Source organism: Rhinolophus hipposideros (assembly GCF_964194185.1).
Source record: "Rhinolophus hipposideros genome assembly, chromosome: 8".
NCBI classification, from domain to species: Eukaryota; Metazoa; Chordata; class Mammalia; order Chiroptera; family Rhinolophidae; genus Rhinolophus; species Rhinolophus hipposideros.
Window position 1 is genome coordinate 6,421,641 of NC_138054.1, and position 27,920 is coordinate 6,449,560.

Below are 27,920 nucleotides of genomic sequence, written 5' to 3' on the forward strand. Positions count from 1 at the left end.
CCAGGCCTCACAGATCCTGCAGTCCAGCTGCAGGCAGACTCAAGTGCTTGCAGGCGGGAGGCAGCTGTAGTGCTGCCAAGGTAGGACGTCCAGTATGACCACCCGTGGGAGCGTCTTGGCAGGGGACAGAACAGACGCGAGCCAGCTGAGTTCCTAACAGTTCCCTAAACTATTGAGGATAGGAAAAAAGAGCGATCAACGTCTTATAGGAGAAAATGAGCTCAGTTTAAATAAATATTTCCAGTAGAAACTACTTTAATATAATATTGTGGAAAACATGGACGCTACAAACTTTAATTAATAGCTGAGAGTTACTGAAAAAAGCAAAACACTAAGTTTGGCACTGTTAAGACAGAACCTCATTCAAAGCAAGAGGAGAATTTATTTCTTCTCTGTCTACGGTCTCCCTTTTCCCACCCCCATTTCTCAGGTTTCTTGAGTCCTAGAGAAGAAATCTCATTAGTAGATGAGGTATGTACAATCTGTCACCTGTATGAAAAGGGCAGCTCCTGTTCCCAGGTCACAGGCCCCTTAAGTCACCATGATCCATGAAACATTCCTGCCATTACTGGGTGTTAAAAGCTTTTATGAAGTATCACCAAAGGCTTTTCTCGAATTGGTTTCCCTGCTAAGGCTTACATAACTCAGCCTTATGTAACTCAGTTACTCCCCCCACGTTCAACAAAATGTGTTGTCTGTGAGATCTGGGCAATCAAGTTTTCTTTTTAAATTCAATTTAGTAAATAGAGAAGGTCAATGACATCACTCACCCTTGGTCAAAATCCAACATTCACAGGTATGTTTCTGGTACCTAACAACCATTATCAATTATTCTGAGAATCAGAAAATGTCAGGCATACAAGGGACCTGAGTTAGCCATGGCACGACCCTGCCCTTACCTAGCGGAGGAAGCTGGCATGTGAGGGCTGCCAGCTGCCAGCGGGTTGGGAGCAGAAGCCCTCTCTACTGGCTCGTTGGCCAGCCAGCAGTCAGGGACCGAGGATTTGCTGAGCTCCGATGGCACATCTAGACCTATAGGCAATTCTGGAATGCACTCACTTATTAGTGAAATTCAGGAATGACCTGTCAAAGGAACCCCGAGTCCAGTCTCAACCGGCTGTTACATTTAGGTTTGTTAAATACAGCAGATTCATAAAGAACTTCTTGCCCTATTAGAGATCTTGGAAACCAGTACAGCCAATTTCTTACTTTATATAGATGAGGCCTAAAGTGCTATGAACTTTCTGGTGATGCAATCGCTAATTTGTGATAGACACTGAAGGGGAATCCATATGACCTTGGAGTTGGTGCTGTTTTCACTACATTAAGGAGGTGAGATGGATGGGGAGAAAAGTACTTCTTAGGCTCTACAAAGTGGAAATGTTTGAAGAAGAGGAAAATATTTAAAATACTGATTTAATTGTGTACTAGTTTAATAAAACTAAGGTTATTGTAGTGCTACATCTTAGAGAATTTTTAAAGCTTTTTGATTATTTATAACTGACCAATCCATAAAATGACAGCCTTATTTACCAGACTGAGGAAGAGATAAAATTTCTGACACAACATTTGTCCCTGATATTTCAAAAATATAGCAAGTACAAAACTAACATTAACTTAAGAATGGTATTCCTTTGTCTTTAGTAGAAAAATTGAATGATAATAATGTTTTAAGAGAGATTAAATATCATGACTAAGGATAGAGAACTACTGAATAAGTGTTAGGATTTAAATTTAGGTGTATCTTGCTCAAAATATCTTTTACCAACCACTCTAATTATGTCTCTGAATAAAGCAACTGTTTTTTATACTGACAGATGCATGAGGAGAAATCTTTCCATCTGCACCAATGAAACTAGCCTTCATATATATACACAGAGGAAACCCATCAAATTTGAAAAAATCCACCTGCAGTGTTCTCATGAACACACTGGATGGGGGCGGGGGGGTCAGTATCTCCCCGCATTGCAGAGGATATGGTGCAGAAAACACAAATTAACATAAACAAGGGTGAGCCCCATCTATTACCCTTTTAGGAGATGTGACACTGTTCTTTGACACTGTTCTTTGTCATCTTGGGAGAAGACGTTCTGCATAAGCATGAGTGGAATTAACTCTGATTACTTGAAAGGACAAGCCAAGCGGTAAGGCACCAAAAGGTTTCCACTGAAGGGCACTTGGGTGACACTCATCAGGAAGCGCACAGCTGGGGCAGCAACCTTCGGATCCACAGGGAAATTCTGAGCAAACACTTCTCAAATAAGGTGGCTGAATGCTAACAGTTTGAGATGGTGGTTTTGTATTTTTTCTTTTGAAGGCAGAGAGAGTGGGAGTGTTTTGTGAGAAATTATAAAGCAGACCAGCCCCTAGGGATAAACTATTCAGGAGCCTCTAGAAGGGAAGCTGTTTGCTTCTAATAAAGAGTTCTAAATGAACAACTAGAAAACAAAATACACATTCTGCTTTCTCTCATTTCTGAGGCCTTGTTTACCTTCTGTCAAGATAAGGCCACCCACAGTGTGATCCCTCTTCTAAGAACTAGCTAAAAAGTAAGAATAGATGTGGGCCCACCATTCTTTTAATTGTGCGTCTTAGGGAACAGTATTCAAACACACCAAGTCTAAATATCCTCCTTTAACAGAAGGATAATAGCATCTTTCTTAAAATGCTGCTGTTAGGAAAAACTGAGACAACACATTCAAAGTGCTGAGTACACAGTGTCAGCACCTAGAGAAGGCACAAGGAACCCACTGACAACAGCACCTCCCACCCCCGCCGCCACCATCACCAGCACCAGCACCAGCACCAGCACCGCCTTCATCAATAAAACCATCTCTTTACAGACATGGGCAATAAGGCAGAGAAACAACCTGCCCAAGACCAGACAGGACCCTGTTATCAGAACTGAGATTCGAAGTTCTGCCTGTTGCCTAGGAGATCGATGTCCTTTCTGCTCCCATTGATATCTACTTCCACATTAGATGCTTCGGCAACAAAAAGTTCAAGGAATTAAAGACTGAACAACTATATGGGAGAATAATACAAATTCCCAAATGAAAAGTCACGCAAAAGTTTTCTATAAATACATTACTAGTGCTTTCTTTATGAGCTCTTTTGAACATAGAAATATGCAAAAGATCTATTATTAGAGTTGAAAAATGCAGAGGTGAGAAAGGCTTCATCTAGAAAGGAAATGGAATCTTGTTTTGTGCATGTCAACCTTGGAAGAACCAAGCAAATTTAATGGGCAATCTTCAACTGAGAGGTGTTTCTTCCACAGGAATGCTGACTGTGGGATACCACTGCCCTAACTTTGAGGGTTTACTGAGATTTCTAGAAAAAGCAGAGAGCAAGGAAATTCTTACATAAAGAAGTCTTTTTATAGCTGCAGAGGAACTATAAACTGAACAGACTGAAAAAAATGAATGTCATACATAGGCCAAGCTATAAAACTAAACAACCCTTCTCATTGCCCTGCTTTCTTAAACTTTGACAGGAGCTGGAGGAATTTTTCGTTTATATTGAAAGAATTCATATATTGAAGGATATAGGGTTCACTTAGGGGGCAATCTGATCACCATATATAAATTTATGTTGATATCTTGAGGATTTTTATTAAAGTCTAAGACAGATACTTAAATTTCCTTTGCCTCTGACTGCCTTATTGTTTTTTAAACATGTAGATTGATCTTTTGATGTAATCTTAGCTGACCTATGTAGATATAGAGGAAAGTACTACTGGGATACACTTTTAAACTCTATATATTTCTGTTCTATTAAATGAGTGAATTATAGATGGGATCCAGAATGGAGAGGAGGACTTTGTCTCCAAAGAGTCAAACTGAGAAAAAATCAGGTTCTGATGGACCTCATAATTCCATTCCACCTTGCCTCCAGAAAGCTAATAGGGCCAATTCATAATTACATGGCCCAGAATGGGTGCTCGATAACTATTTAGGGAAACAAACCGTGCACGAGAACTGGAAGGTATACAGTGTACTTGATTTATGCAGCAGACTGTGCTTAATGCAGCCGAGAAGCCAGTCGGGACCAGGGGGAAGTGAAATCTGAAGAATGAGCCTCAGCATGAGGTGGGGCTTGCGGACAGCACTTTCATCTTCCTTTTGCCTATCACTTAGGATGTTACTGCTTCACGACTGCTATTTCAGTTTCTTTGAAAGAAAATGTTCTGGTTAGAGATAATGTGTCGGTACTAGTGAGGTATCCCCTACCAGGAAGGAAGCAGGTGAACACAGAGGTGCTAGCAACCTTTATAAAATCAATTTTCCCACTTTCCTTATAGCAGAAAGGTTAAATCAAGAGACGTTTTTAGAATTCATGCTGGTATAAATACATAGCTGGCTTAAAACTTTGCTCATCTGTAGCCTAAACTATAGAATTCAGATCTTGGTGGAAAATGGTCAAAGAAAGCTGAACATCTGCAAATGAAGAAGCAAGGGACAGATATGTATGGGAAATACTGACCCCCAGAAATTCAGCAGTGGAAGTCGCCTTAGAAATCACAGCATAATCCTTTCATGTTTCCTGTAAGAGACGGAAGGCTCACAGATGCACTTGCTCAAGCTTCAAATGACTTAAGCCTCCCACTCTCAAACACTAGTGTCCGAAGCATTTCGTTTTATTTTTCCCAATTAAGGAAAGAAAAAAACAAAAGATGACTAGCTATACAATTTTTTGGGGAGGGGAGGGAGAGATTTTGTGTGTGTGAATGTGAAATAAATATAGAAACCATCTTAACCATTTTAAGTGTATGGTTTAGTACTAAGTACATTCACATTGTTTTGAAACAAATCTCTAGAACTTTTTCAACCTGCAAAACCGAAACTCTGTCCCCATGAAACAACTCCACTCTCCTCTGCTTCCTCCAGCCCCTGACCACCATCATACTACTTCTATCTCTATGGATTTGTTTCCTCTGGGGACCTAACGTTAGGGGAATCACACAGTATTTATCTTTTTGTGACTGACTTATTTCACTGATCATAATGTCTTCAAAGTTCATTCATGTTGTAGTATGTGTCACAATTTCCTTCCTTTTTAAGGCTGAATAATATTCCGTTGTAGGTATACAACACATTTTCTTTATCAATTCATCCATCAGTGGAAATCTGGATTGCTTCTACCGCTTGACTATTGTGAATAGTGTATAATTCTCCTCATGTATTTTCAATGCCCCTAACATAGGATGATTGATTTTCCTTTACTCCAGTCAAAACTGCCAAGTAAATTTTAGAGATTCCCCCAAACTATCAAAACAGTACTTAAGCTAAGTATATATACGAGGAGAGATAACAGAGCACATGATTACTTTCCCCAAAAGGACCTAAGACAATTCTACCTTTTTAAAGGCTATTCCAAAAGATGAGAACTCAGTTCTAACTAGTCCTTTGGGCATTGGAGAAGATATTGCAGTGACTGACATGAGTGAAGACACTCATTGTTCACCAGCTTCTCATTTCACAATAGGCACATTCAAAAGTTATTGGTGGACATTTCTCTTGAATGGTCATTTAATGACTAAATCATAAAATAGCAAATACAAGTAAAAAATAGTTTCAGGGCCTCTCATCTACCACCACTCAAAATGCCAATAAATCAGACACATTACTTTGCTTTTAGTGATCTATAAAAATGAAATTAAGTATAAGCTAAGAAACACTGAAAATGTTTCGCCTCACATATACACACACTCAGGTTAACAAACATACGTGCTGCCTGTAATATCAACCCTTTCTTATTACCGGTAATGGCTGTAACGTCTGCTCTAATCGCTTACAACTGTAGTTTCATAATTCTGGGTCTGATACATTCACAGTTTGAACTGCTTCACTTAAAAAAAACAAACTCACTAGCTTAAGAACAGCCAACACGCTATGAAATTGTCATCACTGAAAAGCTGCTGGCAAAACTGGTATGACTCAAAAACCTTATCGTTGTTTAGGATTAGAAAATATCCAGTTTATCTTCTCACTGTACCACTACATATGACAGTAACAATATATTTCTTCACCCAAATACTTAAGTTGCAAACGAATCTAGTTTTTTGGATTCAGTACTCACGTCCATACCTGTATAACCCATCACTGGAAGGGTAAACAAACATTATTTGGGCCTAAATTCAGGGCTAACTCCCCCAGCCTAATCAGTGGTTGGGAACCTTTCAATACGGAATAGTTGTTCTTTTCTTTGAGGTCATGGTTTTTACCTGCCTAAGTACCTATGAAAATGGTCTATAAAACAACTTTTACACACACACACACACACAACTTCTGTTTCCCAGGTTTGCGGCTCTCTGAGAATCTAGAACTGAAGTTGCTGCCCTCAGAGGACACATGCTAATGAATGCCGACAGCATCACACGGCTGTAAGTAAACCTGAACTTTGCACAGATAGATTAATTGTCACCAGGTTTCATAAAGTTGCTACACATTCAGTCTCCATGGTCGTTTCCAATCCAAAGAGGCCTGGCAGACTGCACAGCTATAGTAAGTGGGGCGACTAACTGCAGTTATTCTAAGCAATACCTTATAAACAAGAATCAGAAGAAGTATCTTCAGAACAGCAAAGTGGGACAAAGAACAAAGACAAAAGCCAAGTCTGGTTGACTTTCTTCTCTTTCTGGCAACAAATGCCCATGGGGCCTGTTTGCCATTTGAGGTAGAAAATCCACAGGGACTTCTCTGCTGCCTCGACTGTGCGTGGTCGGCCCAGCCCCCACGCAGCATGGCTTCTGCGCGGCCTTTCCTTCTGCGCGGCCTTTCCTTCTGTGCACCCTTTCCTTCTGTGTATCCTTTCCGGCACCATCAGGCACATACACAAAAGGCCTCGCCAACTTTTCTGATCCCATGAGAAGCAGGTAGGGAAGCCAGATTTAGTGGCGGCTAGTCCAGAATGTTTTCAGAGAGAACTCACACAAGCTGCCAGGGTCAATCCGTCTTTACAGAAGCACTTTATGTGGAAATAATGGAAGTTTATAGAAAGGTGGAAAAATGTCTTTGCTAGTTATAGGCTATAAGGTGATGTATGTTGCTGGAAAGAGGTTAGAGATTAACAGACTAGATTATAATTTTCAGGGAGAGAGTTAGTACAAGAACATCAAAAAAAAGAACATGTGTATGTCAGGCTTCTATCCAGTGGGCCGTAATTATGAAGAATGAACAAAAGGAGTATGACTTGCTCATAATGGAGAAAAACAATCTGTCACTTTACTTCTTGAAATCAGAGTAATCCCTAGGAGCAGTATGAAAAGCCAGTAAGAAATACTGATGCTATCTAGAATCCCTCAGGGGTGCCACAAACAGGGATTAAGAATATAAAGGAAGAATGACCTCTGAGGAGAGGCTGAGCTAGGCTGATGTGGTCCTTAAACAACTTGGGAACAAAATGGGGGGATGACTTAGGAACACCTTTATCCTTCAGTTTTTACTGACTCAGTAGCTCACGTCCTCGAACTTCTGAGTTCGCTCTATGGAATCAGAAGCCCTGAGCTCACATCTGGTCACGTGGCCATGGGTAAGACATCCAGCTTTTTGCACCTTTTTTTCTCTACTCCCCAAAAAGAAAAGAAAACCTTTGCTCAGAGACTCCTCTAAGAACTGCAAAATCGTACCACACTTCTAGCTGTATCGTCAGCGTCACGGCTGACGGAATTATCTGTAGAGAGCAAGACCCACTTTAAAGACTGACCAGGAAGTGGGGAAGTAGGGGGCAGTGCTGGGGGGAGTCAGGTGGAGGATCTGAGTTTGGGTATTGCCTTATGATTGTGTGTGTCTGGCAGCTGCACAGGAGCCTGTGGCTTCCTCATCTGTGGAAAAGTGACGCTCAGATCAATTGCATCCTGGTGATGGTCTCTGGGTCCAAGCTCTCAAGTGAAGGAGGGACTTGATACAAAGGATATTACAGCTCATGAGGGTAAAGTTGCAAGATCCTCATTAGATTTCCATTTTCCTCTCATGGTTCACTCTGCTTGAAGAGAGGCTTTGGTGGTCAGCAAGATACCATGATTGTGGTGGCAAAGACCCGTTGACTGTGGTGTATAATCTCAGGGGCCAAACTCTTCAGATAGCCATTTAGTCCACAAATAAAGAGCCAACTCTATGTGGGGCTGTTCTCGATACTCTGGATAACAATAATAGCAAGTGATTACTGGGTGCCAGCATCCTTCTAAGGGTTTTATGTTAACTCATCTGGTCCTCACCATAATCTGCGAAGTTGGGCCTGTTCTCATCCGCATTTTCCACTAGGCACTGAGCAGTGAAGTGTCTGGTTCAGGTCCTGCAGTTAGGAGGCTGAGTCAGGATTTGAACGCAGGCAGGCTGGCCTCAGGGCCCACGCGCTTGGGTACCAGGCAGCAGGGACCATCACAGATGAGATCTCTGTCCTCACAGAAGAGGACAAAACAGGCAGGGCCACAAGCAACATTACTTTCAGTACTGATGAGTGCTGTGACGAAAACTACAGCAGGGTAAGAGGACAGAGTGATAGAGGGAAGGGGAAGCCCTCTGTGATAGGTGGAAGCTGAGTGAAAACCTGAGTGGAAATGGGAACCGAGCTATGGGAAGGTCTGGGAGAGGCTATTCCAGGCAGAGGGTGCAAAGGCTCTGAGATGGGAATAAGCTGGGGACATACTGGGGACGTGAAGAAGGTAAATGACATAGTGTGACGGAGACAGAGCCAGGGAGGACTTCACAAGGACCTCTGCTTTCATCGTTAGGGTGCTATAAAGCCCTGAAAGATTTTGAGCATGGGTGCAACCTGCTCTGATTTTCCTTGTAAAAAAGGTCACTCTGGCAGTGTGTGAATAGACCACTTTGGGGGACAATCAGGGAGGCAAGCTGGAAGGCGAGTACAATGGCCATTGTGAAGAAAGTACAGATGCTACTTCAGGTAGGATGTGGAGGCCAAGGTCAACTTATATCTGTTTAGAGTGAGGTGAAGTAAGAAACATTCATCAGGAACAGAGCTGGTGAATGTTACACTCGGATTCAGGAACAGTCGTGATGTGAAACGGAAGTGAACAGAAACTTCCCAGTTGGCCAACCAGTTTTCTGATGGATGAGAATGCTTTCATTTGGCAGGGCATCTGAGCAGGCTCTTCAGGGAAGACGGCCTCACCTGCTGTGCGACCAGTCCATACGGATGCCCTGCGTACGGGCCAGGCTGTCCTGGGGAGGGCCCCTGGGCCCCTCCACTGTTTTGGGTCTGCTTCAGAGATTCCACTGGGGATGTCTGATGACAGCCAGTCTAGTCTTTTTGTCTTTGAGAGGGTAGTTTTAGCATTTCAAATGAAGGCACAGTTATGTAACAGAAGAAATGGTTAGACAGACGACTTACAGGTACTCTTTTCCTAAGCATTTTCTACTCTGAACAACTTTACACAAAAGGATAAAACCAGCCAGTTTTGGAGACGCTTGCCAACTTATACATGGGAAAGTGAAAATAATAAAATCTTTTTGACTTTATGTAAAATAAGTACTCAGGCTGCTTCTTTTCCCAAGTTCCAGTACTGAAGGATCCCATAAAATTCACCCACTGATGTCTAGAAAATGCCATCGTTCCAGAGTTTTCAAAACGGCAACTCATTTATCTGGCACCATCCAAGTATATGCAAGTGTGCAGATCAGTTTTTTCTGACTGTTCTATTACATCTTCATGCCCTTAGTTAAAGATTACTTCTTAGGCTTGTCTGAATGGGGCAAAGTTATTCTATGGCTAGATAGCTGCAGAACTCACAGAGGGTTATTAGATCTGAAGTGTTATTCTAGAAGGGATTGTTTCATTATGTAGGCTATAGAACAAGACTTAATTTTGACATAAAAGGAAAACTACAGTTTTTAATTAATGTTGCTTCTTTTTTGAATTCTGTTTATAGTCAAGCATGAAGAAGAATATATACCAGATATGGTATGATAGAATGTCAGTCAAGCTGGCATCTCCTGATGATGTCAGGAAGTCCTCTGTAAAACACTAGCAGAAATTAGGAAAGTGGTAAGGGGCTTCCCCTACACACTTTACAGACAAATTTACTGCAAGTAAGACAGAAAAACGAATAGAAGCAGAAATGGAACTGATGGTGTGATTGTTGCTAAATCAAAGAAAATGAGTGAAAAGTATGATTTGTTTTTAGAGACTGAGAAAACCAACTGAAACAGGCTATTTCAGCCTTTGGCTCTCTAATTAATTTTGCAGAAAGCTGGACATATCACACTACCCAGGAGCCTACACCGCTGCAGATGCTCTGCTCTGCCTCACAAGAGAAAGACAAGTGGAAATCAATGCGATCCCTGGCATCTCTAGGAGGTGACAATAAAACACACCTTCTAGGGTCCTTTGCAGAATAAGTCCCAGAGCAGCTGTTTACACCATTTGCACCTGCAGATACGCCTTTCATGTGGCAACAAAATTAGGTTCATCACCAGTGACCATGTCTTCAAGAAAGGGGCAAACTTATCTTAAGATTTTAAAATACTAGGAAAAGTAGCATATTATTTATATTCTTTTAACATATGTTCATGTATAAATGTGTCATGTAATATATCTTACAAAGAGACAACATTGATTTTTGAAGCTTAAAGCATCAACCTTGAGTTAAATATGAGAACTCAGCTTCGTAAAGGATGCATTCCCTGCAAATCCTGGAAAGCTGATATGTTCCTTTATGTTCTCCTTGAATTCAATAAAATGATAAGTCATCTTTCTACGTCTACATTAGTCAAAGGAACAGAATTTCAAGGTCCTCTGGTATAAATCATAAAAACGAAATTCAGTGATGTCCAATCCAGGGGGATGTGTCAGAATTTTACGCTTTTAATGAAAAACAGTACATCATTGAACCACTTACCTGTCGACGAATCATCCCCAGGTCTCTTTTGGCTTTATTCACTAGAGTCTGAATTTCTACAGGATCTTGTACATTCTTATTTTCTCTGAAGGCATCTCTTATCCTCCTGATAGCGTAAGTTCTGAATGAATTCAGGGAAAAAAAGAAAAGGTATCAGTGTCTTTGAAGCTATGCTTTTAAATGAGTTAAAAAGCTTTTCCTTAGGAATTAACTATCTGATATTCTTCTATGGATAATCCACTTTGATCTTGGTGCCTCCATTACTATTCTGGGATGACTAAGCAAACATGTTTAGGGATATAAATCTCCCTGAAATAAGTCACATCCGAATGGCAAACTACTACTGACATGCTCCTCACATTACTGGTTCTTTATAGTCATTCCCGTCTGGCTTCCCTCCATGAACCCGAATAACTGAACCTTTCACGGACAGAGACAAAGCAAGAGGTAAGAGGTGCAGTGATGCACCCATATGTAGGGGCCACAACACTGAGCCACGCCGGACTCGGGTCAGTGTCCCAGTCCCGTCCCCTTCTGGTGGTTTCTTCACCTTGTGTAACACATGTGAGGATTCACGTCACGATCCCGCCCCAGGCCAGAATGGAGATCACACCAAAACGCTTTTCTCCATCTTTAAAGTAAATACATGGACACACACAACACCCCTGACCCCACATAAATTACATGCAGCACGGGACAGCAGTTCGAGAACAAGGCTCTCAAATCAGACAGGCTTGGGTTTCAGTTCCTGCTCCAGCTCCTACTGTTTGTGTGAGTTTGGGCAAGCTTTCTAATGTAACCCAGGTTTCCTGGTCTGTCAAATAGCCACAATCCCGCCTACCTCTCAGGGCTGCTGGGAGGGATAAGCTTTACAATGTATGTCTGGAATTTGGCACAGAACCTGCCGCAAAACAAACAAACAAACAAACAAACAAACACGCTCAATAAATGAAAACTGTTCCTCTTCTTTTTGCTTTTCCTTAATGCAATTAGTATTCGTCTCTCCTCATGTCACTGTCACACCACAGTCTGGGCATGGAGGGTAACTGGTCTGGGTAATCAGCCATAACAGACGAGCCAAGCGTCCTTGACTTGATATAGTCCCCAAATCAGACATACGAGGTTGGGTAATTAAGTTCGCGAACATGTTGCAACGATGTTGCTGACCTTTTTTTATATCAGAAGGATTATTCATTATGAATTTAAACCAACCGGACAAACATTTAACCAAGTTTACTATTTGGAAGTGCTGAAAAGGCTGCATGAAAAAGTTAGACGACCTGAACTTTTCACCTACAATTCATGACTCTTGCATCACGACAATGCACCAGCTCACACGGCACTGTCTGTGAGGGAGTTTTTAGCCAGTAAACAAATAACTGTATGGGAATACCCTCCCTACTCACCTGATCTGGCCCCCAATGACGTCTTTCTTTAGCTGAAGTTAAAGGAAATATTGAAAGGAAGACATTTTGATGACACTCAGGACATCAAAGGTAATATGACGACAGCTCTGATGGCCATTCCAGAAAAAGAGTTCCAAAATTGCTTTGAAGGGTGGAATCTCTCATCAGTGCATAGCTTCCCAAGGGGAGGACTTCGAAGGTGACCATAGTGATAGTCAGCAATGAGGTACGTAGCACTTTTTCTAGAATGAGTTTGTGAACTTAATTGTCTGACCTCGTATCAAATACGATTTTCTCTAGTCTAAGTACCATTGCAAATTGCTGTGCTCTTAACTTTTAACACCAGCAAACGAATCCATGTGAAAATATGAGAAATGTTTAGAAAGAGAAGAATGGAAATAGAGGCAAAGACAATGAGAGAAAGGGAATATAATCTCTTCAAGAGATTATAATATATTCGGGAGATGGATACAATTTACTGGGAAATCTTAAAGAGGATTAATTTTGTTTTAGACAAACTTTTCTAAAATGAAAAGAAATTTGAAATTAAAAATTCAAATATCAGATCCCTTTGCATTTAAAAGAAAGAGTAAAAAGAAATCTTGTAACATTAAGAACCATAAAGAAGGAAGACAGAACAGGAACCTGCATTTTTAGGATGGAAGCCACTGCCGAGATGTTCATCTTAACCGTCCGTGAACCAACTGTAGTGTCTGCAGAGAGAGCTTGTGGGTGTTCGGTACCAGTGTTGGGCGACAATGACCAGAAGTGGACTCCTTGTACGAGATGCTTTATAACAACCAGGCTCATTCATTATAAAGCCATATGGGAGGGGTTTACTAATAGACTATATTAAATATAAATTTTCTTCACATATAGCTGCTAATCTAACAAGATTTTAAACAGTAGCTAGGTAAGCTAAAAGCAATTTCTGGCGTACTTTCTTACACAGCATAATGGCTATTTATATGACACAACATCACTGTTCTTCCTCACATCATCACACTCCTCCAAAACAGTTTATTTTTGGTGGTGATGGGAACAGAGAGGGGACAAAATAATTTAAATCTGGTATTTTGTTTAATATGTGGAACTGATTTTATAATAGGAGTTAACCTTGGGGAACATTCATTGTTTTAATTTTTTATTCAGGATGCTGCATGTGGGCTTTTTGGAAAAATAAAACGGGCAACAATAGTCATTACTAAATTCATTTTTCTAAAAGCTAGTGACTCACCCAGAATAGCTAGGAAAAAGGGATATGGCTTAGAATACAAAGTTCTTCCAAATTTTAAAGCAATTAGAAAACAGCTTAAGACAGAGTTCATCACCACCAAACCAGTATTACAAGAAATGTTAAAGGGATTTCTTTAAGAAAAAGAAGGAAAAAGGATTAAAATATGCATAATAAAGTAGCAATAATTACATATTTATTAGCAGTTACTTTCAATGTAAATGGATTAAACACTCCAATCAAAAGACATAGGGTGGCTGAATGGGTAAGAAAGCAAAACCCATATATATGCTGCCTACAAGAGACTCACAAATCGAAAGATACACAGAGACTGAAAGCAAAGGATGGAAAAACGTATTTCATGCAAATGGAAATGAAAAAAAAAAAAAGCTGAGATAGCAATACTTACAGCAGACAAAATAAACTTGAAAACAAAGGTTAGAACAAGGGACCCAGCAATTCCACTTCTGGATATTTATCCAAAAAAACCCAAACACTGGTTTGAAAAGACATATTCATACTTCTGTTCACTGCAGCATTATTTACAAGATATGGAAGGAACCTTAGTGTCCATCTATAGATGAATGGATAAAGAAGATGTGGTACATATACATAATGGAATATTAGCCATAAAAAGAGTGAAATCTTGCCATTTGTAATAATGTGGATGAACCAAGAGGGTATTATGCTAAGTGAAATAAGTCAAAGACAAATACCATATGATCTCACGTATATGTGGGTCTAAAACTGAAATACACGAACAAACAAAACAGAAACAAACTCACAGATAAAGAGAATAAAATGATGGTAGCCAGATGGGAGGGAGGTTGGGGGTCTGGGCGAAAAAGGTGAACGGATTGAGAAGCACAAATTGATAGCTACAAAATAGTCAGGGGGATGTAAAGTACAGCATAGAGAATATAGTTAATAATATTATAATAACTATGTATGGTGCCAGGTGGATACTAGACTTACTGGGGGGACCACTTTGCAAGTTATATATACAGAGTGCCAAAAAATGTATACACATTTTAAGAAAGGAAAAAAGCTATTAAAATTGTAATACTCAATATATACCGATAACAAAAGATGAATACAAGTCACGTTTGACTTCTGCAATTCCAATAGGTGCTCAAAGTGGTTACCATCAGCGTCCAGACACTTCTGATTACGGCGAACGACTGCTTGAGCAACGTTGACCAAAGTGTCAACTTGTATACATTTTTTTGGCACCCCGGTGACATCCCCAGTATGTGTAACCACTATGCTATACACCTGAAACTAATATTATATTGATGTCAATTGTAATTGAAAAAACAACACACCTACATTATAAGCAACCGATATACACATAAAGTGGGAAAATATATATAATTTTGAAAATCATATCATAAATGTATAATTCTCCCATTTAAAGAGCCACATATACCACAAGAAAATTTAAGAAAAATTTTAAGAAAAATACAAGAGAAAATTGAGCAAAGGATATATAAACTAAAAATTGTCAGACAATAATATGCAAATAGTTGAGAAAGATTAGAAAGATGAAAATATCTTTAGTTTCACTCCTAACAGAAATACAAATTTAAACTACAGGAAGATAAGGGTAAAAAAAAAAAAAAAGCTTAAGACACTCAAAAATTTGTATCAGTAGAGCAGAGCTCAAGGTCCAGCGCTCCCATTATTCTGCTGTGTCTCTCCAACTTCCCTAAGGCCATACCTAAAGGAATGTAACTCTAGATCTTCAAATTACATGTATCTAAATCAGTCAAAGTTGTCCACATTTTGGAGGCACCGTTGACATGAATAATGTAATGGTTCCCTCCTCTCTTCCTTCTCCCCTTCCTCATCTAAAACACAAGGTGTTGCCCATTGCCTTGGGAACAGACATTGCATTGGGTGTAGGGAAAACAGTTACTAGTCAGGCTGCTTACCCGGCCCACCGGCAGCACTAACACGGTGGCCTGCCGGTCACGTGAGATGGAATGCTTAGCAGGCACCGTCCATACTGAAGATGTCGCTGTTTGTATATACGCTTATGAAAGCACTTGGGCTGTGAGTCACTATTGTCTTAGCATGGTATAAGAAGAGCTGGGCCATTATACGAGGCTGGATGTTGGCTGTGCCCAGAAACGAGTCTGCCTGTGCCCATAAAGCTAGTGAATACAGCATGCCTACTCTGCCTTTGGCTCCACACGTCTTCTTCCAGCTCCCAGAGTCGCGGACAACTTACGTGCGGGGCCACCAGGCACTCGGACATTGGGTCAGAACGATAAAACCACTACTCATGGACAATTTTTCAGTTGTATGAATTCTTATTTCAAATGATCATAATTTCGTGAAGGTAGTCATAAATCTGGCAGAATTTTCAAATTTTATAGGCGAGGACAATCCACCAATTATTTCAATCTTGTCCCTGCCCTGAATCTTATCATTTGCATTTTTTTCACTGCTACTAAGGTAAACCATTTATCCTTGAACACATTCTGACTATCAACCTCTTAACTCTATCACTGAGCTAGAACATTTCAAAGAAAAATGTACAGCTGCTGCAATGAAAATAGCAGTCAGCTGCTACTGAATGCCTTGCATTAGGATGATCCGAATGTGAATCAGATACTGTGTGAAATAGGCATGAAAAACGAACACATAAAGGTAACAGGACAACAATAGTTACCAACTCTGAGAAGGCAGGCGGCGTCCAGACACAGCGAGGCGGTGCTGCTCACAGCCATGGCTCTCCCTCTGCCCTTCTGAGCTCTGCAGAGCTCCTCAGTGCTCTGTGCAGGAGATTCCATTTGCCTTTTCTCCTCCACCCCAACCATTGCCCTTGGGTCTGCAATTAGACCTCCAAGCATCCACAGATTATTCTTATGGCTATCCTTTTACCATTGCAAGGTCAAACTCCTTTACGAGATTCTTTCACCATTCCAATTTCCCAGCCACAAAGCAATACAGCAGGTGGTAAGGAAAGCTCTGTATTACCTGAAGCCTTACTTCCCTTTCTCCCAGAACCACTTGACAGCCACACGCAAGCCATAATACTCAGGGCCTCCGCAGCACATGGAGGCTCACACAGGCTTTAGTGCCCTACCAGCTGATGTAATACCCGTCATTTGTCATCCTTCATCACCACCCCATGCTGGTTTCTTTGCTTATCCATCCTGTAAAAACATCTGTGCCTTCTCCTCCTTCCCCCAACTCCAAGTCAAGTATCCCCGTAACAAAACCACTCAGCCTTTTCTATTGGCCTCTTTGGGGCAAGCTCCTTCAACTGCTTGAAAGGAGATATTCTCCACCCACTTGCCTTAACTCCCATGTGCCATGCCCCTGAAGACAGTGCTTCCTACACAGCCATGAAGAGAAAGCTGCTTAGCTTTGCCATGCGTCCATGCCACGGGGCTGAGAAGACAGGGACAACGTGTTCTTGGATCCTGCTGCTGCTTCGAGATCATCTGTTCACCCTTAAACACTGTGAGGCCATGCTCCCTAATGAAATCGTGTTGTATGTCCCCATGACACTGCTGCACGCTCACTTCTTGAACTCAACTCTCAAGAAGCACATGTAGTTCTTTCTTTGAAGGGAGAGTTTCACAGCTAGTTGGTTTCTCCTCTTGTTCTTTAGATCTACTAGCTAGTTTTCCCTAGTCTTCTTTGTGGGCTAATCTTATTCTGCTGCCTTTTGTATGTTGTATTCTCTGGGGCTCTGTATTGTACCTCTACTCTTTTTAATAAAATCTCCTACAATAATTGCATCTGTCTGTGCCCAAGGTTTCAACTATCACGCACTATTTGCCATTGGCTACCCACTCTTTCTCTAGCCCACGCCTCCTTTCTGAGTTTCACATTCACATAACCCAACCTACTACACCTACTATAGGTTCTCCCACAGAACACTTTCAAAATGGAAGTCACTGTCTTCCTTTCCCTTTGCCCCCAGTGACCAGCATTCCCTTGCTAGGTAGGAGCATCTGCAAACAGCCAACTGTTCAAGTCAGACTTTTGAGGATTTGTCCCAAATTCCTTCCTTTCCCTTAATCCTCAGTCCAAATCTTGGGGCAGGCTCTAAACTGTCATGCAATACCCTTGGTGTGTGTGTATGTGTGGTGTATAATAAAATAGTTATATCATTAGAGAGAAAGTTCAAGGACAATTTGAAGGTCATAATTACTCTGGGTAAATTACAGACTGAGGAATAGTATTCGAAAGCTTCCTTCTTATGATTGTGAATTCCTGCTAGAATTTAAACCCCACATAGTAGGAACTTTTATCTTTCTTGTCTACCACTGAATCTAAAGTGCCTGAGTCAAAGATGGTGCTCAATAAACATTTACTCAATAAACTTATCAAAAGGTCATAGGCAATATAAAAAGCATCGTCGAGAAAAATACCAATAATCAATAAGAACACAACAAAGGATAAGAAACTGAAAAAAAAAAGAATGCAAAGGGTTTGCAGCACAAAGAATGAAATAACCTCTGCAAGGTAAGGATTACAAAACTTGTCCCGAGAATTCACTGAAGAAATAAGTATTGAATGCCTATTATTTAAGCACTATGAGAGGTGCTGGGAATAGAGTAGAGATCAACAAGGTTATTGGCTGCAGGGGTGGGGGTGGTGTTGAAATCTACATATAAAGACATGAAAGAAAAAACAGAGCCATCCAAAGTGAACACAAAATGCTAAAGAGACTTTTTATGGGTAATGTTTAACAGTTCTTCTCTTGAGATGGGATGGTGTTTTAGAAGGCCTATGTATGTGTCAAAGCATTAAACTGTATACTTAAAATGGATGCATTTTATTGTATGTAAATTATTCCTTAATAGGTAGACTTGTAAAGAAAATTTAAAAAAATAGTATAGGAGTTATGTTACATTTGCCCACTTAACAAAAATAAAAGAGAAACAAAAGGGAAAAACACAGAACATAGACTGCAGTGCCAGAGAATAATTATGTATAGCTGAAGTAAAAATTAACAGTTTTACAGAAACCAGAATAGAGGACAAACTAGAAAATCAAATCTAAAACAAAAAACTAAATGAGTCGATGAAAAAAGTTAAAAAAATTAACCTTCAGAACAAGCAAAGGGATATAACCTATAAATAATAAATGTGAACAAACTGAACAATGTAAGTAATTAAAGTTATAATGGAAGAAAATGTCTCAGAAGTGCTTATAAAAATTGAGAGGCCTCAGTGAGATGTCACAACTGGAGGATAGTGCCAAGATGTTTACTTATAAAACCCTAAACTCCAAGGCCAGAGAAAAAATACTTTAAGAAAGGATAAAGAAAGAACTTTAAGTAGATAACACTGAATGGAATATAGGTAATTATGTTCTCAGATTTCTATTTTCAAAATCCACAAAGAAAAGGGTGGCTTTCCACAATCACCTGTAGTGCTTTCTTCAGGGTCAGAGGGATAGCAATATCTATGATTTACGGCACAGGTAGCATGCACAGGGCGTTGTGCTAAGTACTGGATTTACATTACCTCATTTAATCCTCACAAACTATGCCCCAGAGATATTTAAAACATGTAAGCCAAGATCACATCCATAAGTGGCAGAGCTACCTCCTGAACCCAGCTGACGACAGAGTCTGTGATTTTCAACTCCAAGCTGTGCCTTGTCCCGAGGTCGATAAACTCTATCCAATCTTCGGTATAAGCCATGTTGTTATTCATTTAAAACGGCATTAAAAAAAATTGTCTCTGGCATCACAAAGCTTAGAAAGATGATCTTATCTCTGAACACTGCTTCAAGTGTTTCTACAAATAGTTCAAGAGCCAAGCATGTCTTAAGAAAAGACAAGTGGCTGAGAGCTTTATGAAGGAAAGAGCTATTGACATAAGCAGTAGGAGTAAGTGAAACACCTGAGTTTAATTGTTTTAAAAAGGAGGACAGTGACCAGTGAGAAGGGTATGTAGTGAGGAGGTGAAGTTACTCTCAGAAGACCCACTTTGGAGACCAAAGCTTCTCAGTTTGGGGGCAGCTGTAAATAAAAACTTACACTAATTCCCTGTTCAGAACTCGCACACGGTTTTCCATTGCTTTCACAACAGGGCCCAGTGCCTCAGCCCAGTTTCCTCCTGCTTATTACTCCCACTCCATCACGCACCAGTTCCAACACGACCACCCGCTCCAGCCATGTGGGAAGACCCGTAGTTCCCTCAGTTCTTTCTCCTTTATGCCTCCTTCTCCTTCTTTCCACTGGACTTCCTGGCTAACTCCTACCTGTCCTTACAGACCGAGCCCACTTAGAAACAAACATGGCAAAAGATGTTAACATGTAAACAGCATATACAAATTGAGCAGAAAGACAGTAAATGGGTAGGAGGCATGAAACAACTCACAAGTGAGCATAAAGAGCGATTCAATTCAGAGAGACGGACAGATCTAGGTATGAGCGGTCAGCCTCAGTCATGATAAAAGAAATGCACATTTAAACAAGGTACAATTTTCTGTCCATCAAATTAGCAGACTTTTTTTTTTTTTTTTTTAAGCAAAGGGCATGTTGGTGGGAGTATGAACCGGTACTTCTTTTGGGAAAACAGCATAATAATGGGTAATGGGTAATAATGATCATAACCTTTTATCCAGCAATTTGACTTTTTTGTGATTCTACAGAAATAACCTCAACTATGTACAAAAATATATACAGAAAGATGGTCATTTTGAAATTATTTATAAACACTAAAAATAAAAACAACCTAAATGTTCAACAATGGAGAAATGGCCACATAAATAATGATGTTATATAGCTTTCAAAATAGATGTTTCGAAACAACTGAGCGTCACAGGAACAAAAGCCGAAGTTACAGAGAACTGTGAAGAGAAAGCATTCCTGTCCTTCAGACACCTCACTCCTGTCCTTTAGTTCTTCTCTCTCGATACAGTCAGTCAACAGCTTCATGTGTAGCCTCCCAGAGACATTGGATTCCTATTAAAACCTCTAGGTGTGTATTTTTTACTTCACAAGTGGTAGCATTCTAAACACACTGTGCACATTTTTCAATTAAAAAATACTTTAGTGCTCATTTCATATTGATACAAATGGGACTCACAAATGGTTGGAGAATATTCCACTGCACCAATGAACGGTAAGGCATTTAGTCAGTCCTTTATTAATGAAGATTTACACTGTTTCCAATCTTGCTATTACTAACTGTGCTGTAATCAATATCCTTGTTTACGACAGCAGGACACGCATGTGTATCCGTGGGATCAATTCTTAGAAATGGAACTGGTGGGACAAAGGCTATGTATATTTATAGTTTGGATAAAATACTGACAAAATTCTTTGTAGGGGTACCAGTGTATGCTCCCACCAGCAACGTGTAAGGGCTGTTTCCCAACACCTCTGCCAACACGATGTGTCTTCTACCTTTCTGGTCGTCACTAATCTAACAGGTGAAAAACAGCATCTCATTTTACTTTCAATCACATTTTTCTTATTATCAATGCTACTGACCACCTTTTCACAAGTTTAAAGCCACTTGTATTTATGTTTGTATCCTCTGCCTTTTCTTAATTCAGTGATTTGTCCTTTGGATTGATTTGTAAGACGTATGTATGTAAAAAGGTGTCTAAGAAGCTAGCTCTCATTGAGGAGTTGCAATATTCTCCTGGTTTGTCGTTTAGCTTTGTTTATGATGTCTGTGTATTTTTGTCATGAATAAATGTTCAGATTTTATGTAGTCAAGTGTATCAATTTTTATGCTATAGTTCCTGTGTTACACAGCATACATACAAGACGTCTGTACTGTGAGATCACAAAAAACATTCACATATGTATTACTGAGAACTTTTATGGTTTATCTTTTTATGTTTAACTCTTTGATCTTTCTGGAATTTATTTTAGAGAAAGGTGTTGAGTATGAATGAAACCTCACCCTCTAATGTTATAATCTTATATTCAGGATGATCTCAAGTATGGAAAATACAGGTACAGAAAATCTCCAAGGAAATGTAACAGCATGTTAACAATATTACTTTTGATTACTGAAGTTTATGCTTTTTAAATTACTACAATTATTGTTATTTCTTAATAATTTCCTAGGGATATAATGAAATCAGTAATATACCACAATAAAGAAAAATCAGCAAAAGACAAGGTTCAATTTATGGGAGAAGAGATTAGGGAAGGAAACATACTTTGATAAATACATATAGCCAGGAGAGATATATGATAGGGAATTAAACTAAAGCAGTGCCATGGGAAAGAGGAAGGAAGGATCAAGAAGTTTTTAGTAGATAAAAACAATAGGTTCTAAAAGTTTATTTTTAGATAGGTTATTTTGACGCAACTGATAGGGCAACGAAGTAGATAAGTCCAGCGAACGACCAGAAATATGGTTTCGAATGTCAGGTGAGAAGGTCCAGGCTGGCAATAAACTTAAAAGTTATTGACAAGGAAGAGTGAGGGAGGCCAAGCTGTGGGGAAAATGAAAGGAAAAGCCAGACTTGGACAGAGCCCTGGAGAAATAATACCAATATTTAAGAGCAGGCAGAGGGGTCAGAGTAGAGGCAGGAAAGACAAGAGACATGAAGGCAAACTTTATAAGCAGAAGGTGGATAAAATATCACCTGTCCTGGAAAGGAAACACAAGGCTGAAAAGAGCCCCAGTGAATTGAGCAGTTAGGCTGTCACTAGGAACTTACGCAAGAACAACAGCAGTATATACTATCGACAACAATGTAGTAAATGTATGGAGAAAAGAACAGTACATTGTGGAAATACACTCAAATAATAATTGGGCCCAGGAAAACGTTCACTACATAAGAAGAAAATATTTTTAAAACAAAATCTTGGGGATGTAGTTAGTCATACTTAGATGACATACAAAGTCATACTTACATAGCCTTATTGTAATGAAATAAAAGCAGAGTTTAATAATAGAAGAACATTTAACATTTTAGAATGGCAAAATAATATCCCATGACAATACAGGAAGCAAGGAATTTAAAAAATATGTTGAAAAATTAAAAACGGAAAGAAATCAGTGAAATCAGCTAAGGTAACTGAGATTGTTCTTTTATGTTATGGTTTCTGGGTCATGTCAGAAAACAAAATTATGAGGAAAACAAACATGAGGAGGACTGGCTGTTACAGAAGAGGGCGTAAAACAATCAGCTCAGAAGTGGAGAGCATGAGCAGGCTCAGAGTTGCCTGGCGATGAGAAGGGTAACATCCACTAGGGTGATAGCAGTTTGCAAAACTGAGCGATTTTTCTCTAGCTGTTGCCTAGGTGTAGTTATGAAAAGTAATTTACAGATGCCTGAGTACATCAACAGTTGCAGTTTTGACAGATGAGTGCAACAGAAGGGAGACAGAAAAGCTTTCCAGGCCTCAAAGGCAGTGGTGCCAGGAATTTCTTGCCCCCTGGTCACTGACTTCAGAAAGGCTATTCCTCTGAGCAGCCCCCTCTGTGGGCTTCAAGTCCTATGCTAAATGTTCAGTAATAAGCAATCAAAAAAATTATGGTAAATTAATGGACTATCTCTATTAAAATATGTGAAAATTATGTACAAACAAGAAAAAGTATATTCAAAATACCATGACCTAAGAAACAATTCTATATAACTGCAGATTTTAGGTAAGGGTCTGTGGGGATTTTTTTAAAGTAACATTATCATAAAACACACACACACACACACACACACACACAAACAACCAAAAGAAAGGCACCTGCGTACTGTAGAAAATGCTCCCCTCAGGCTCTAGAGGAAAAGTCAGGAACACTTCTGTCCAGGATTCCTTTTTGGTGCTTAAAAACATTTAAGATCTTTAACCTATAATTCATCAAAATTAAACTCCTAATTATAACTTGGATCTAGCCTCAGAGCCACTGACATTTCGTTGCAAACAAGATTTTTCAAAGTGTAAACCAATTTATCAAAGTAAAGGCCACGTGTAAAACGTGTCTAGCTCTTCTGCAGTCAGCATACAGATCAGCGGTGCTGAGGCCCTGGCTTCTCTCTCATTTGGTTTTAAACATGGCTATTTAGATAGTACACAACCCTGCAGGGTGGAATGTGAGAGCGGGTGGCTGAGGCTAAGCTCCATAGTCCCGTCCTCACATATTCCTGGACTGAAAGATGAACACGATCTTCATTTGTGGAGTCCTGCAAACTACTCTTGTGAAGGGAAAAACAACGAGCACACTCAAGTACTAACTGTCCTCACGTCTGCACAGCCTCTTCTTAGGGATTGGCCAAATGTCGTTTAAAAGTATCACAGTGACATAAAGGCTCTGTGTGCAGTCATGGAATTTCCTGGTTCCTTCCACCCCCACCTCGCAACGAACCAGAAATGAGCTTTACCTAGTATTAAGAAAACTAGTTCAAGCTTTCATCATGTAATAAGGATAAAAATTAAAAGTTGGGTTACAGAAAATAATTCTTTAAATTTTATTTTAAAATTATAGTATGAACTAGCCAATGTAAAACGTGACCTTTAAATAATTTAAATTTTGTGGAGAGTATCTATCTACCTATCAATTAATTCTGGATTTCCCACCTTACGGGAGTAAATAAAGTACGAACAATGGAAATGCCTCTTGGTCAATAAATTCAAATTTCTTCATTAAAATTTCCTATCAGTGGTGCTTAAAAGGAGCCAAATAAAATGCCTTTTGTTTTGTTTCCTGCCGTTAGTAACCAGCAAAAATAAACGAGCAGGAAAGGAAAGGACAGGGGACACAGATAAGTCACCTACCTTGTGGTCAACACATTTGGAATAATAATTCACATAGCAGAAAAAAAGAACACAGAGTGGGGAGACGTCATCAAAATAGTGGCGTGAGGTGAGCCTCTGTAAAGCTCCCCTGGAATTTACAACTAATCGGACAACAATAACTCCACAAAGGACTTCCTGCACAGCAGACAGGCAAGACAAACAGGCCCACTACTGAATTCACCTAAAGGTGGGCAAACTGCATGAGCGGGGGAGGAGGGAAGGGAGAAGTGCGGAGACGTGGCCGCGCAGGAGCCTAGCTCAGTGCTCCGAGCTCGCTGCATCCCGGAACTACCGCAGCTGCGGGAGAGGGAAGGACTCGGACTGCTAGGGCTCCGCTTACGGCCCACAGGGCTGAGGGGGCAGCATACAAAACCGCTGAACCCAACGCTCGCTCACGGCAGACCTCGGAGCAAAGATTGAGGAAAGAAGGCTGAAAAACGGTGGTTTAAGCCCTCAATGCTGAACAGAGAACGGAAGCCTTAGGCACTGAGACTACCCTCCTACCCTCCCAGAGCTTGCCCCGCCCCCACCTGCCCTGTGCTAGAAGCAGAACAGTAGCAGTGTCAGATCAAAAGAACAGAATATTTGCTGTTCTGAGAACTTTAGACCGCAGACACAGATTCGCAGCCCAACTAGTTCTGGCAAAGGGGAGGGAGCTGTGGAAGCAGGACCAGCTGTGGTGGTGGTCGCAGCCATTACTCTGGGCCACCTCTCACAACTCACCCCGCCCCTGGCCCCACCTATCTGGGTGGATCCCTGAGGTGTAAATAGAACTGCTGAAACATAGGGCTCTGAACCGGGTGCAGAAAGAGCTTTGGAACTTCAAAAGCTCTCCGTATCCCCACAAGTACGTGGCGCCCTATAACCCAGGTGAACTGTTAACAGAGGAGAAGCCTGTTTCCCAGGGAATCCCCCCATTGTGTGAGAAGCAGAAATAGTGCAGAGAAAACATAGCACTACTGTGTGAGAGAGGAAAAAAAAGGCTGCAGTCAGAGAGAAAATAAAACATTCTACCAACAAGTATTGGAAAACAAAAGAAAGACCTCTTCCTATCAACCAGTTGCAGAAACCACTGCTGTAGATGTCTAAGAAGAGAAATAATAAATCAGCAATTGCCATGAATCACCAAGGCAACAAGACAGCTCAGAAAGAAAGTGAAAAGTCTCCAGAAAAGGAACTTAAAGAAATGGAAATATGTGACTTAATTGACAGAGAATTCAAGATTGCAGTTCTGAAAAAACAACGAGATGCAAGAAAACACAGAAAGGCAATTTAATGAACTCAGAAACACAATCAAAGAACAACATGAGCATTTTACGAAAGAGATTAAAATTTTAAAAAAGAACCAAATGGAATTTCTGGAGATTACAAGCTCAATAGAAGAAATTAAGAATGAAATAACCAGCTTAGGTAGTAGAGTTGACCAGATGTTGGAAAGAATGAGTGACATTGAAGATAGAATTCTGGAAATTACACAGATGGAAGACGAAAGAGACTTGAGACCTAAAAGAAATAAAAGAACTCTACAAGAACTTTCTATCAGAAAGAGCAATATAAGAATACTGGGCATACCAGAAGGAGAAGAAAGAGAGAAGGGAACAGAGAATATATTCAAACAAATTGTTGATGAGAACTTCCCAAACTTGTGGACAGAACTGGATCCTCGAATCCAAGAAGCAAATAGAACACATAATTACCTCAATCCCAACGGCCTTCTCCAAGGCACATTGTATTGAAGCTGTCTAAAATCAACGACAAAGAAAGAATCCTCAAGGCAGCCAGGGAAAAGAAGACGGTAACCTACAAAAGAAAGCCCATTAGATTATCATCAGATTTTTCAGCAGAAACTCTACAAGCCAGGAGGGAGCAGAACCAAATATTCAAACTACTGAAAGAGAGAAATTATGAGCCAAGAATAATGTATCCAGGAAAAGATATCCTTTAGATATGAAGGAGAAATAAAGACCTTTCCAGACATATAGAAGCTGAGGGAATTTTCTAATACACGACCTGCCTCCGATAAGGGGCTAATATCCAAAATGTACAAGGAACTCATGAAGCTCAACAACAAAAAAACAAACAACCCAATTGAAAAATGGGCAGAGGACCTGAAGAGACATTTCTCCAAAGAGGACATACAAATGGCAAATAGACATATGAAAAAATGCTCAACATCACTAATCATCAGAGAAATGCAAATAAAAACCACAATGAGATATCACCTCACCCCAGTCGGAATGGCTATCATCAACAAGACAAATAGTAACAAGTGTTGGAGAGGCTGTTGAGAAAAAGGAACCTTCATACACTGTTGGTGGGAATGCAGACTGGTGCAGCCATTATGGAAAGCAGTGTGGAGGTTCCTCAAAAAATTACAAATAGAATTACCATATGACCCAGCAATCCCTCTCCTGGGTATCTACCCCAAAAATTGGAAAACATTTATACATAAAGACACGTGTGCTCCAATGTTCATTGCAGCTTGTTTACGGTGGCCAAGACATGGAAATAACCCAAATGTCCTTTGATAGAGGAATGGATAAAGAAGTTGTGGTATATATACACAATGGAATACTATTCGGTGGTAAGAAAAGGTGATATAGGAACATTTGTGACAACATGGATGGATCTTGAGAGTATAATTCTAAGCAAAATAAGTCAGACAGAAAAAGCAGAGAACTCTATGATTTCACTGATATGTGGTATATAAACCAAAAACAACAAAAGAACAAGACAAACAAATGAGAAACAAAAACTCATAGACACAGACAATAGTTTAGTGGTTACCAGAGGGTAAGGGGGGTATGAGGAGGGAGATGAGGGTAAGGGGGATCAAATGTATGGTGATGGAAGGAGAACTGACTCTGGGTGGTGAACACACAATGGGATTTATAGATGATGGAATACAGAATTGTACACCTGAAATCCATGTAATTTCACTAACAATTGTCACCCCAATAAATTAAAAAAAATATACAGAGCAATTCTCTTTCCCCCTTCCTAGAATTTATGAATAGCAGAATATTTTAGGGTTATTCAGAAGGAAAAAAAACTACATAAAAATACTTTAGGTACATAGTAACCTCACTCATCCAAAGGAAAATTAGAAAACAGCAGCTAAATAAAAAAGGCCGCAGGGCCTGGAACTCACAACTGCAGAGTTCGGTCAAAATCTTGGTGAACTTCCCTTGAGCATCCTGGCTTTGAAAGGACAAGGGACAAGCTGGGTCAACCCCTCAACCCCTGAACACTTGATTGAATGGGGGCGGGGCAAGGGAGCCCATGAGCTAACTTACTTTGCCTACTTGGAATTAAAGGTTCTGAACTCTGTATGTAAATGTATGCAAATAAACACATTAATCAAAATGCTGGACTTACTGACAAAATCTGATAGCCTCATTAGAGGGCTTTAATTTTGGCTTTCATAGATAGAGAAGAGGCATCTCTAAAGTTGTCAAATCAAAAATTCTATGAATTTAAAAATGCAATTAACCTCTGTGTGTCCTGGGATGTCATAAGCAGCACGAGGCAGGGAATACCAGGCCCTACCATAAACGGATGGTTGTTTTGCTCTGGATGCTGTATTGCCTTCAAGTTTGCTTGCTTGGCCATTCATAATACAAATAACTTGTTATTGTGTCTTGCCTCCAAGAAGGTCAAAATATTTCCATGTATTACATA

At 40.1% G+C, this 27,920-nt stretch overlaps 1 protein-coding gene across 1 annotated transcript in view; it reads right to left on the reverse strand.

Annotated features, from left to right (window-relative positions):
* The window catches only part of LYRM4 (LYR motif containing 4), a 142,959-nt gene that overhangs the window by 93,595 nt on the left and 21,444 nt on the right, over positions 1-27,920 (reverse strand). Inside the window, exon 2 of the mRNA XM_081054760.1 lies at positions 10,862-10,982. Within this exon, the coding sequence (XP_080910886.1) occupies positions 10,862-10,982 (121 nt within the window). The remainder of the gene's footprint in view (positions 1-10,861; positions 10,983-27,920) is intronic.